The sequence below is a fragment of the Nuphar pumila genome, chromosome 16 (genome assembly GCF_984573655.1).
Source record: "Nuphar pumila chromosome 16, dmNupPumi1.hap1.1, whole genome shotgun sequence".
Classification (NCBI taxonomy): Eukaryota; Viridiplantae; Streptophyta; class Magnoliopsida; order Nymphaeales; family Nymphaeaceae; genus Nuphar; species Nuphar pumila.
In genome coordinates this window covers 59,423,949-59,438,017 of record NC_143264.1, presented here as the reverse complement: position 1 = coordinate 59,438,017, position 14,069 = coordinate 59,423,949, and the positions used below count along the sequence as shown (strand labels likewise).

At 36.3% G+C, this 14,069-nt stretch overlaps 1 protein-coding gene across 1 annotated transcript; it reads right to left on the bottom strand.

Annotated features, from left to right (window-relative positions):
- Positions 1–288: 288 nt before the first annotated feature.
- On the bottom strand, positions 289–9,613 carry LOC149813292 (putative LRR receptor-like serine/threonine-protein kinase At1g63430). The gene is made up of 13 exons (XM_089992242.1): positions 9,377–9,613; positions 8,925–9,063; positions 8,743–8,814; positions 8,429–8,572; positions 8,171–8,323; positions 7,699–7,764; positions 7,561–7,628; positions 2,848–3,090; positions 2,511–2,716; positions 1,633–1,765; positions 1,374–1,531; positions 896–1,102; positions 289–752 (listed from the first exon to the last, which is right to left on the bottom strand). Exons 1-13 carry the CDS (start codon positions 9,480–9,482, stop codon positions 507–509), a joined length of 1,941 nt encoding a protein of 646 aa, XP_089848368.1. The 5' UTR covers positions 9,483–9,613; the 3' UTR covers positions 289–506.
- Between the last annotated feature and the right edge of the window lie 4,456 nt (positions 9,614–14,069).

The following is a 14,069-nucleotide window of genomic DNA, read 5'->3' as shown; positions in this document are numbered from 1 at the left end:
TTGGACTGTGTGTATTTTCTCAACCCACCACTTGCAGTAGGTATGGAGGAACTCTAGGCGTCAGTAGGTAGCTCTCACCGCAGAGATGAGCATAGAAAGGCAATTTGATAAGAGATGATAACAGAGATGTACAAATGGTGGATAAACACAGGCTATGCACACAAAGGCAATACAATAATTTAAGTGACCTACCCAAAAGCACAATTAGGAAATATACCAAGACAGAAAATCTTGGCCAGTAGATTGGTCTGGTGGGTTCAGTGGCAACAAAATAACAAGAGGTACTAATCAAACCAGAAAATTTCTCAATGAATTTCATTATAACAAAAAAATCATCCACTTAATGTTACATAGCTCAGCACTCATCTAAATCCTATGCTGATAAAATAAACAAAATCTACAGTTACGAAAACCAAAGAAACCAAGTTAGCTATACAAGATATTGTCTTCTTCCACATTCACACATGAATTGGGATTTTCCACAACCTCAAAAGTCTTCTCAATGATTATGATGATATGGCCAGCTCTGCCCAAGCCAAGGAAGACTCCTTTAGATTAGCAGTAGGTGACATATCAATGCCATTTTCTAGCATGGAGCATAGTATTGTCATTGGTGGGCGCTTGGCCAGCTCAGATTGGATGCATAAACTCACCACCTCACATATGACTCGGACATCTTCATATCGGAAGTATTTCAGTTGTGGATCCAGCAGACAAGAGATCACCTCAGGCAGCTCTAAGTACTGCCTTGCCTATAACATGAATTCAATTGAATCATTTTAATCAATGTTTTATTCTATCACACATAATTACTTAATTTCATGCATAAAGGCAATCCTGTAAGCAGATATTTGCAATTTCTTACACAACCTTAATTTAATAAGGAACTACTCACCCAGTCAACCAAGCACCCTTTTTCCTTGCAGTAAGGAAGTCTACCACTGATGATTTCCAGTAAGAGTACTCCAAATGCGAAAGTGTTTCCTTTCACATCTGAACAGATTCTTCCAACCAACTCTGTGGAATATTCAGTTTGGTTGAGCAAAGAAGAAGTTTTATCTGACCTTGAAAGTATTGCTTTCCAACTCTTAAAATCAACCAGCTGAACAATAAAGAATAGCTTATCAATAAGGATCTTCATATCGAGCCCAAGGAAAATGATAAAAATAAAAAGAACTGAAGCATTTGTTAAACTGCAAGCAACTGCCACATGCCCATATCAGATCGATTTGATTGGCCTGAAGATTTTCTATCCATATCCATAAGTTATATTGTTAATATAGATATAAAGAAACTTTAAAATATTCCGTTAGAGAGACACAAATACGAGAGTGCAAATGACAATCGCAATGCTGATTGTCCACTCAATGTACCTTTGGTAAAAAATCCTCAGTAAGATAAACGGCACTTGAATTCAACTCTGACAAAGTCAAAGCAGGCTGAAGCTCACAATGCATGTATCTAAGGCCACGAGCTACTCCCACAACAATTCTCATGCGCTTGGCCCAAGATAGTTGGCATCCCTCCCCATCTGAAGTAAATCAAGCAAGCAGATTCCTTAATTATTAAACATTCATCACAACAACAGAATTGATAAAGCGTCTCAAAACAACTTATGGGCAGATAACATACAATGAAGGTGTTCGTACAATGTCCCATTGGATGCATACTCAAAGACTAACATCCTTGAAAATGGATCATTCTCACTGCCGTAGCCTATCAGCTTGGCTGTATTCTCATGGTTCAACCTCGCCAGGCCCGCCACCTATGTTAATGAATAGAATCTTAGAAACTTGCCTTTTTCATATTAGAATTGGCAGTATTTCATAATGTATTATAAAGAACTTTAAAATATTTTCTAGTCATCTAAGAGTACCTTTGAGAACATACGTTGAGAACTCCTGTCAGAGAGAATTATCACAAGGCCAATATTCTGCATGTTTGTGCAATGCATGGAGTGGAACCTAACTCCATTAAGTTCGCAAGCTTAGGATAATATTTTTGAATTACCAACAAGAAAGGTGGTAAAGAGGATCACCACTATCAGGATCCCTCATTGCATGCCTTCTACATGAAACAACATTTTGCGAAAATTCTTGCTTGCAAGTATTTGCATTTAACCATGCCTCAAACAAACCCCAAACAAAAATTCTATTCAAATGCATCTAAATATAGAATTAATGTTCATCTTCAAAGTTCACAAAATGAGAACAATGTGGATTACAGCTATAGTTTTCAAGACAAAATGCGTTGATTAGTTGAGGATTCATCTATGTTTAGTTTCTCATTTTAGCTTTAACTTGATCTTGGGGATCACTACTGAGCTTCAACCTTTAGCATATAGGGAACTAAAATGCAAAACCAGTAGAGGCAGACTTCTAGTTTTGTAAATGATCTCTCTGGACATTGTAATCCATTTTGACTAACCATCATGTCAGCATGGACTTTGAACATAAATCTAGCACTGCAAATTGACAGAATTCAAGGATACGAAAAGAATATTGCATTACCTCTGTTTGGAAGTGAAGATCTAGATAGCTTGTCCAAACGTCTTCTGAGATGCAAAGAGATATCACTGCAATCTCAGGTCCACCTTTCATGGTGCCCTTGTACACCACACTGTCTGCAGAAGACCTAATTATGTTGCTGAATTCTTCACATGCTACTTCAAGATCCTGCCGACTTATCTTCAAAACACCCTTTAACATTTCATAGTCTGTTTGCAATAAGTATTAACATTATATAGCATCAAATTTAATTGTGTACCTAGCTCACAGGCAAAAATTAAATTAATCTTCAGAATTGAACTGAGATAAAACAGAAAATTGAGCAAGTTTGTTAATTAACCTGTTGTTAGTTCTTTCAGTTTCAGTCCGGATGACGTTTTCTTCCAAGAAAACTTAATCGTCTTTTTCTCTTTGCACATAAAAAATGCTGTACCAACAATATACATAAGAAGAGAGCCTGCAACAACCCCTGTTGTAATTTCCACAGCTAACAGCCACATGTTTTTTTGTGATCTTTTCTGTATGGTTTCTTTTTTGTTTCTTCGACTGGCTGCAGAATGACCTTTCTGATATTTTGTAGCACCTATAAAAAGATTAGAGCCTTGTAAATATGATACAGTTAACTGCAATTTTCTTTTCAACTCTTCAAATGAATTATAGAACATCTACAAAATATTGTGTCCATATTAGATGGTTAGCTATAATTTCCTTTTGGTATCTATGAGTAAAAAAATAATGTTAGCATCTTCACTTCATGGTTAAACAAACACCCAGAACACACTGCAATGAGGCAAATCAGGGGATAATAAATGCAGCATTTGTAATCAACTCCCCAGACATTAACACTTCACACAATGCAATTGCATAAATTTCGTAAAATTTAAGCAACAACATTATTGCTGAAATTCTAGAGCTAGTTGAATACTAATGGTCAAATATAGAATGATGTAGACACATGCCAACAGTCTAAACTTAGTTTCCTCAATAGCTCAATGTTTTTGCAGTGCCAGTGATAATGTTATTCATCAAATGGAAAAAATTGCATAAACCCCCTCAAGAAATCATTAAGACACCAGAGTAAGCCTGAACTTAAAATATCACAAAAAAAACTCATTAGAAAAATCTAAATGTTCTAAGTCTAAACTCATCAAATATTTGAAGGTAGCATCAATTGATTGGTAAGAAAGCATACATGAAGAGATTGAGGAAGTTGACACATGATAAATGCCATCATGCCAAAGCTGATCCTCCTTGCCGAGCTTAAACGATTACTATCCCGCCGTCCATAAAAGAAAGCATAAAACATTTATCCACATATGATGTTTTTTTCTGGATGGTAACCTTTGAAACTTAAAATTAAACATTACAAAGAAAACATAACATGGTGCTTTTTGGAAGAAAATAGGAATCAGAAAATTCTATCTTGGGTCACCAAGACTATGGACCAGGTTGTCACAGGCTTGTTGCAGCTCAAGCAACAGTGGGATCAGTTCTGCTCCATTTAATTTGAAATTTGAATATATAAATAAATAAATATAGGGCAAATATTTGCCACTAATAAAGGCATGGAACTGTTGAGCTAAAAATCACAGGTGCAAATTGCAATGACCCAATCTAACCGGATAGATGTGTTCAGCATGCTTTATTATGCTACAGATAGAACCTTGGATCGCATTTTTCTGACATAAGTATATGACTTTTTTGAATCGTGAAGTTTTGGCATATTGTGGGTCATTAATTTTTGAAGCGCTTGAAAAACCTGCTTACATATCTCAATCATATGATTCAAAAACCATTTGCTAAGAAGAAAACAATGCAGATCATGTCTATAGGGTCTGATTCACAAGTGAAAGTAGTGATGGACACTGTGTCAGTTAGCATATTGATACAAGAAATCCAGCCTGGTTAACAAGGCATGCCACATTCAAGTTACTTATTCTGATCATTTAGAAAATTTGTCATAAGCCATATTCCACAGGGAAATAACACTTCACAGGATGAAACCTAATTGCAAAAGCCAAAAGAGATGTTTTAACATATAACCAGAATGAGTTTACCAATTCTTGTCTGAGGATTGCTGTCATACATCTACTGTAATATGCATGGTATCAGAAACTATAAGTGCCTGACATACAAGTGTGACCATTTCTACAATATGTGCATGCATGTATGTGCAGCTAGGAACTCTGGTTGAAGGATATGAAAATCTGCTTGAACATGTTTCAAGCACTCATAAAACTCTACATTCTTAGCGGTTCACATTGATTCACAATCTAGGAGAGCAGAATTAGAAATCTTAATGTAGATATGAAAATCTGCTTGAACATGTTTCAAGCACTCATAAAACTCTACATTCTTAGCAATGCACATTGATTCACGATCTCAGAAAGCAGAATTAGAAATTTTAATGCACATACTGTCTTAGTCAATGAAGCCAGATAACCATGGTGTTAGCTTGAAGCCTTGAACCATGGCTTTGTACTTCTGTACTTCTGTAAAGAAAGAAAATTTCCATGCACACAAAATGTATATTGGTAATTAAGCAGACATATTGATTAGGACTTAGGAGTTCATATTGTTTCCCTTTCAGTCTTTCCATCATTTATTTTTGTATGCTTAGACAATCAAGTTGTAAAACAAAAAATAGGAAGTCACACCCAGAGATTAATAATTTTTCAAAGAAGAAACTAGGAAGAGAAGAAACTACAAGAAACAAAAATTTGCCAGAAGCCAGAGGCTCTATCTCGCGTAAGCTGACCTTGCAATAAAACTGTATATAAGTGGGAACAGGTGACTTGTCTATTTAAAGTGAGACCAGAATGCAATTTTAAGTTGTCAGATAAGTGCTTCCTAAGTTAAGGTGAGGCCAGAAAATCTCCATTCATGTGAAATATGTGTCAGTTATTAAGAAGGTGTGTTATTATGAGGTTCATATTTTTTTCCCTTTTCAGCCTTTTTGTCATTATTTTCATATGCTTAGGTGAAGTCACACCCAGAGGTGGATAATGATTTCAACAAAAGTAACAAGCTAAGAAGTGAGAAACTGCAAGAAACATAATTCTGCAGAAGCTAAGAGATCCTATCTTGCTTAAGTCTACCTTGCAATGTAACCGTTACTATGAGTAATTTGGAATTAGGTGACTTGTCCATTTGTTGCACTGAGGGCAGGAGGTTAGGTCAGTATGCACTTTCAAGCATATCAGCCAAGTGCTTGTTAAAATGTACTTCATATATATATATATATATATATATATATATATATATATATATATATATATATATATATATATATATATATATATATATATATATATATAGCTGATAGGGGTATTTTTGTAATTTCACATAGTTGTTTTAGAAAACAACTATTTGTTAAAATGTAATTTCTTTTTTTTTTATTTTTTAGTTTTCTTTTTTTTTTTTTAGGAACCAAAAGGGGCTCCAACCATAGAGTCGTTGGATCCCCCAACGGTCACAAATGTGACCGTTGGGGGCTCCCAACGACTCCATGGGAGCCCCCTTTTGGGCTCTCCTTTTGAGGCCCTTGGCCCTCCTTTTCTTTCCACTCCCTCTTGTATAAATAGGGGTGAACCCCTTGTATATTTTCATTCTTGTGAGCTCTCTCTCTTTTCAATAAGAGGCTTTTTATATTGTTGCCTTCTTAAATGCTTGTGCTTGCATTGTCCCTTAGTGGACTTGTGATATTGTCTCTTTTATTCATTGTTGTAAGTGCTTATAAGCACTCTTTATTTCCGCAATATCTCGTTACAGTGTTGAGACAGGAATTCTATGCAAATAATGATGCAAAAATTAGAACAATGATAAATGACAAGAAGCTCATCCAAACTCCAGAAATAAGCTGACCATCATTTGATCTATTACACAAATTATTGAATAACCAAATTCCAGTGTCAAGAATCTAGAAAGTGAGTAACATACATAGTTTCAAAGCAGTGATCACATAGGATCCTTTCTTAAAAACATCATTAAGTGAGAGGACAGTTTTTAAATGATGCTAAGAAACAGAAATGACATCCCAAGGATACTTAGTAGCCAAGCGCGCCTCTTACCATAAATAAAGGATTCCCGCAAATTCATGCAACACATGCACTATGAAGAAGTATAAGAAACTCAGAATTTCAAATTGTTCTACAACAACAACAACAAACAACAACTACGCCTTCATCCCAAAACAATTGGGGTCGGCGATATGAACCAAAAAAGAAAATCATTCTGGGTCTTCCACATGAATCCTTCTCCTCCAATCATTTCTATCCAATGCCATGTCCTCGGTGAGGTTCAAAGCATTCATATCCTTTCATATCACCTCCATCCATGTCTTCCTAGGCCTACCCCGACCTCTTTTAACTAATATATTTTCCCATTTCTCCATCCTTCTAACTGGAGCATCATTAGGCCTTCGCCGAATATGTCCAAACCACCGTAAACGATTCTCTCTCATCTTATTTTCAATGGGTGCAACGCTTAATTTCAAATTGTTCTGGCAAAAAAAAGTGTTCATTACTAACGTAGTACTCATGCATCCTAAAATGGAAGAAGAATTGTACCTCAAGGAGAGTCTTAAGTTCACCAGCAAACATTTGCTCAAAATGTAAATTTCCATAAAAAAAAGAACAATCAAGTCCCTGTGTCTTGCATGACTAGGATGTTACGCAGTGGCATTCCAAAGGGCAACCCAATAATGCATCAAGCAAAAACAACTTAGACCAAAAAGCATATGATTCACAAGAAAACATTGGTCGTGTTTCTTAGAAAGGATAGGGACAAAATTAAATTGAAATTCTAAAGAGCAAGCCAAGATCAAAGATCAATACAACAAAATTTATCCACTCAACAGTTAAAAACTACCAAGAAGAGGTGGAAACAAAGAAAACAAAGAATACAGAGAAACAGAAGATATGGTACTACATATGCTTTTTTATGACATCATGCAGCAACCTATTACATTAAACTAAACATGAAACTTGGATACTCCTTAAGGTTAACTACATAACCATCAAAGAATCACAAATGTGATTACAAGAATACACACCACATTGTTGAGTAGAACGCTGAATGATGGAATCTCTATCAAGGAAACAGTTCCTTTGAAAACTTGACCTGCAAACACAAAGCATTAGGAGACTGTTCACAGGTCCACATAAAAGGACAGCAAAGAGTAGAGAAGCACCTTGGTAGAAACTTCAAACATAAGGGAACTCTTCCAATGAAAAAATTATCTGAGAAATCTGCAAACCTAAAATGAGATAAACCAATGGAATTACTCGGAGGGGTATACCTGGCACAGAAAGTGTGATTAACATATAAATGATAGAAAAATGCCTGACTGAAAGGATTTAATATTTTATAGCCTGAAAAGTAAACGAAATTTAATCTTAAAATGTGCTAATATGAATTTTTAACAGGAGATACAGTTGCCTATTTGGGTACTGTAAAGCTCACAATGGGCAGCTTTTCAGGTACTTTTTTTAATATGAGGAAACCTGCCCAGGATGTCGTGGTTCGAAAGCCACATGGACCAGCTCCGTAATTGGACATGTAAAGCCCCAGGATCGCCCCCTTGCTGACAAGGAAGATGCTTTAATTTTACAACTTAATGCCATGATCTAATGATGTGTAATAATGTGGTCTTATGTACTCACAATCCTTGTAGATTAGCATTGAAGTTTGCACAGTTGTAACTTTCAGGTAAAGGTCCTTGAAGTCTGTTCTTGTTCAACCTCAGCTCGACAAGGCTTTTCAGCTTACCAAGTTCAGGGGGTAAGCTCCCTGTCAATTGATTATATTGAAGATATCTGAGGGAGAAGGCAGGTAGAAATCAAGATGAAAGAAACACTGAAGCATCCAAAACTAATGATATTCTATCACCAACAAATCACCAAGAATAAACTGCCACATACATTTTTGTAATGCTAGTCAAGTTTCCAACTTCATTAGGTACGGGCCCTGAGAGCTGATTGCCACTCAAATCCAGGATATTCAGGCTAGACAATCTTCCGATTTCTTTTGGTATTATTCCAAGAATATTATTACTTGAAAGATTCCTGAGTACAGGTAGGCAATTGTCATTTTGCTTCAGAATATCAATCTTCACTTCTGATCACTTTGCTTTTTCTTTCTAACACTAAGGAATCTGATGTAACTAAAGAGGGGCCTAAAGAAAAAAAAAATCTCACAGAAAAATGTCAATATACACTGAATATTGGCAACATACAGTGTCTGCAAAGAGTTCAGCAGCCCAAGCTCTGGTGCAAGAAATCCTCTCAAGGATGAATTGGGGAGGCTCCTATGGCACCAAAAAGAGTTCAATTAAATTCAAACACACAGAATCTACGGAGAAATTCAGAAATCAAACACGCAGAATCTACAGAGAAATTTAGACGCAAAGTCACATACAGAGATACAACGCTTCTGTGATCTGGCCGGCAAACAATGCCAAACCAATCGCAAGGATCTTCATCGAGATCATTCCAATTCGATAAACGTGAGAGGGGGTCGTCACATATTGATTTCTTGAAAGTCAACAATGCACTCACTACAAAATTTCCACACAGAACAATCTCTATTAGAACCGTTTACACGGAATTATTGCCCATTCTCCAACACCAAATTACTTTAAAAGAGGAACAGAACGAAATTCTCCAAACAAACTCATACTTCGCAGTGAATAACATAAAAAATCTCATCCCAATGTACCAAATGCACACGATTTCTTCAAATAGTACAGAAGGATTTAATTTCCGAAATGATCTAAGCAAATTCAAGAATCTATCACAACCATGAATCAATTTCAAGAGTACCAAAAACACAATCAAGAAAAAAAGATAGCGGGAAAGCAAGAATCATACCCTCACTCATGACAAAGGAATCAATGGAAGGGAAAAGAAATCCCGAAAAGGCTGCAATAAGAAGAAACACAGCAGCTGATCCACCCTTCTTTCTCTCTCTACCCATTCTGAACTCCGACTAGAAATGGAACTCTCCCTCTCTAACTGAAGAAACTACCAAAACCCATCTTCAGAAACCAGTCAAAAAAAGAACAAATTTCACTCTCCCTCTGTCTTCTGTCCTCTCTCTGTGCAGACCACGAGTAGAAAAAGGCATAAAGGAAGAAAGAGTTTAAGTACCTAAAACAAGAGCAAAGAGAGGAGTGTGCTTTAAAAAACAACTGTTGACTCTCTCTCTCTCTTATTTTTTTTTTAGTTTTTTACCTTTGGTTGGATAATTACTGTATGGTTGTATAACTGGTAGGGTCCGCCTAACCTCAGCTTTCTAGAGTCCGCAATCACATCACACGTTGGGCCCTACAACTGACAGGCTCACTCCTAAAATGGAGAGTGATCAGGTGCTTAATGCACAAATATTTTTTGCAATCATATTACACTTTAATCTTTTCACAGCTTTCTTTGCGAAAAATAAAAATAAAAAAAAAGAGAGAGAGAAAAGGAAGGTGAAGTTGCCCCCAAAAAGGTAAGAGATAGTGGAAGCGATATGGGCTTCTAGACAGACGATCTAAGTTAAAATTTTGGGAGTACGGGTCGATTCAGATATATAGTTGGATCAGGTTGGTTCGGGTTTGGGTACATAATCTGGTTGGGTTCATTTGGGTTTGGTTTTAAAGTATGAAAAACCATTTGGGTTTGAGTACATAATCAGATCATGTTCTTTCGGGTTCGAGTCTTTATTTACAATACTCAAGACCCAACCCGCTTTCATTTCAAATCTATATTTTGGACTAGTCTCAACCACACTTGTTCACCAATATGGTTTAGGTTGGGTATAATTGGTTTGGAACATTGGGTCGGATCAGGTATACCCAACCCAGTTACACCCCTAAGTGCACTACATCTTCAAATTTTTTTTTCCTTTTAAAGAAAAAATGTAATTATGAGGTGAGTTGTTATGAATCATGCTAAATGTATATTGAGTAAGGGGCCCATGAATTGCAAAACTTGAACATCAAATGATCAAGATTTTAACTTTTTGTCATAAGTCATAATTCATCATTAAGCGAGGAGGATTGTTTTGAGACCAAGTCGGCGACCATAGGTACGACAGGCTAAGTCCAAGCAATTAGGTCTCCCATTTCGGCGGTGATTTCTTTGTCATAAAAAAAAAAGTTGGTGAAGTTAATTTGTTAAAGGTAAAAGACAAGAATGCCCTTTCATTTTTTTTTTTTAAATGTCCTCCACATCTTCAAGTTTTTTTTTCTTTTAAATGAAAAATATGTGATTATAAGGTGAATTTTTAACCATGGTATTAGCATCATCCTCAGTATATCTTGGCTAAGGGCCCCATGACATGAATCGCAGATCTTCAAGATTAGATGATTAAGATTTTAACTTTTTGTTAGGGGGTCCTCTCTCTAAAAAATAATAATAATAATAATAAAATTTGTTAGGGGTCATAATTGACCGTTAAGCAAGGACCCAATGAGGATTGTTAAAGGTCCACCGGTTCTTTTTAGCGAGTTTGTTAGCTTAACAAATTTTCAATTAGTCCGCTCAAAAGAAAAAAAACAAATTTTCAATTAGCCTTGCAGCGATTTTGTAAGTCAATATTTTGACACTGTTAATAATTGTAATTGTTTTCTTATCAGCATTGCAAGCATTGATTCTTTGAGTTGAGCCAGTATCTTTATAAAATAGGTACGGACAATCACTAACTCACCAGCCCATCTTTTGAAGTTTTTGAGTGAACGCTTCCAAGTTGTCTCCAAAACTTGAACAAAGAAAAATGTTTTATCAGGAATACAAAAATCTAGAAAATTCCGGATATTCTAAAGAATCGTCAGGTTTGTTTCAATTTCCCAGAAAAAAACTAGCAATTCCTAAAGTTTAAGCACTCTTAGGCTGTGGTATGGGAACACAGTTTTGGATTGCATGGGCGTTGTTTTTGGGAATTACCAATGCAACAAGGTGTTTGGGAACACACCACCTTTTTGGCAAAACATGGGTGATGGGTAGGGATGGCAGTGGACCGGGGGAAAGCGGGCCCTGCCCCGCCTCGCCCCGTTTGGACCGGGTATGAAACGGGGATGGAGGCGGGGAGGAAGGTTAAAATTCATCCCCGTTCGGGGATGGAGGCGGGGATGGACATACATTTTTCCCTGCCCCGCCCTGTCCCCGACCCAATTTTTTTTTTCGCAATGTGGGGGCACAGCCGGCCATTTCTCATCCACCCACCAGTCAGGAAATGGCCGAGATGGTGTCGCCCATTTCCCCTACCGGTGGGTGGCCGGAGAATAGCCCTTTGTGGGCCTCTTCTTTTGTGTGTTTTTGGGTGGCAGATGCATTAGCATCATGGTCTTTTTAAAGCTTCTTGACAAAAGATGGGCAACACGATCTTAAACTACGATATTGTCTCTACGCAATTAAGAGAGTTGTTTACCAACGGCTTGCTAGTGCACCTTGTGTTGGGACGTTGCAAGTTCAAATCCCAATGGTAGTGTTGTATAATTGGCAGGGTCTGACTAACCATAGCTTGCTTTTCAAAATAAAAATAAAAAAGAGTTGTTTCAAAAAGTTATATTAATTTTCTTCTTTTTTTTAATAATCACCAAGAACCAGGTCACTTAATGAGCGCACCTATACTTGCCAGGCAGGTGGTGTACCCAAATCTAAAGCTACCGGTCGCCTGTACCGACCCAAACCCGAACTCAATTTTCACCCAAAACGATTTCAAGTAATGTGCTTTTAACCCATACAGATTTACAATTTCAGCCATATCTAGACTTGAACCTGAACCCGAGTCAAATCGGGTCAAGTCCTTGTCCAATTTTTGGTCCTGATTAAAAATTAAGTTGGTTTAAGACCCCACCCATTTATGTCGGATCCAGCATTTATTTAAGGTTAATAGTAAACTTGGTTTTATTAAAAATAATAAAACATAACAGAAAGATAAGCCTTAGGGCGATGAGCGGCCAAAATAGGATGCATCCATCCCAGGTCTTGCATCGGCCACTTAGGAGAATATATCTGTCTGTAAGCTAGTAGAGCGTTATAATCAGATGTAGATATGATGTTGATTTTTTTCTATTAAAATCCAAGAAATATCTGAATTTGATGGACATCTTGTTAAGTAATAAAAATATGGATTTAATAAAAATATATAAAACCAGAAAATAGAAAAGAGAAAGGAAGAAAAACATCAAAATATAGTGGGTTGGCAAAAGGCTTATATCCAACGAAAAAAGCTCTCACACCCTCTTTCTTTCTCATTTATTTATACAGTTGAAGATTCAAAACAAGAAACCATAAGATAATGATAGATTGAATATCATTTAATCCATCAAATCTTCAAAAAATTATAACTGCAGATCTTATTTAGATTTGGAGAAAACATTTTGTATCTTGGTCATAGATTCCAACATATCAAAATCCATTTACATATGAAAAGGCAAATCTGGTATGAGTTTGTCACCATCCCAATCAAAATCTAAATTATAATCCGTTTAGCCAACATCCAATTAGTCCAATATGGTACTAATCACATCTGATTCTAATCTGAACTGTTTGCAGCCCTATGTGACATTGACATCGTATCTGTTGATAAAATCTTTGTGGACATCATTGGCAATGCACATGGAAACCCACACTCTCTTTGCACTTTTAAATTGGACAAATGCAGTCTAACTATGAAAAAGGTAAACCACTTCAATTTTATTTTATTTTTTTTAGAATTGAAACCACTTCCATTCTGGGAACTAAAGAAATGTAACCACCACTTGTCACTTGGAGGATAATTTTTGTCCAAAATAGGAACTAGGTGACCTAAAAATTATAGTAAAATGTATTACACATTGTTATATCTAATGGTCATCTTATTTTGCTAGCAATTCTCTTATGAAGGTAGGTAACTTGAAGAATAAAACTAGGACATGCAACCAGCTGTTTAAATACGGGTTTTGAAAATGGATCACTTATAGGCCCATGATCCTACTCAAATAGGATCATTTTTCCAAAAAAAAAAAAAGAGAATGATATAGATGTAGGATATAAATAGATCAGATCCATTCTATATCATTTCTAGTGCAACTGTGATTTTTTTTATCATGGATCAGAATACAAATATTTCACATCCAAAATATCCACGGGGTTGTGATCTTGATAAAATATCCTCTGGATTGGATCCTGATCAAGATCCAGTCGTTGAAAGAGCAAGCGCATTATGAAGAAACTTAGGTGGATCCACCTGGAACAGAATCATCAGACCCGTTGACTGCCTTACAAAAAAGAAACAATATATAAAATTTAGTCCTAATAAAAAACAAGGTTGGCCATCTTGAGAACAAAGTTGGAAAAAAAAAAATGAAAGGGGGCTTGGAGTAGAATTGCCGCAGTTGGTTGAATGGAATAAAATTTAAACTTCATCCTCATGAAAATTTATAACTAAGTTGTCTACGTTACATTAAATTCTGGCATTCATGTAAGGGGAATCTTGACAACAATTTTTTGTTTTTTTTGAAAGGCAAGCTGAGGTTAGGCAGACCCCTATCAGTTATACAACTATAGCATTGGGTTTTGAACCTGCAACGTCCCA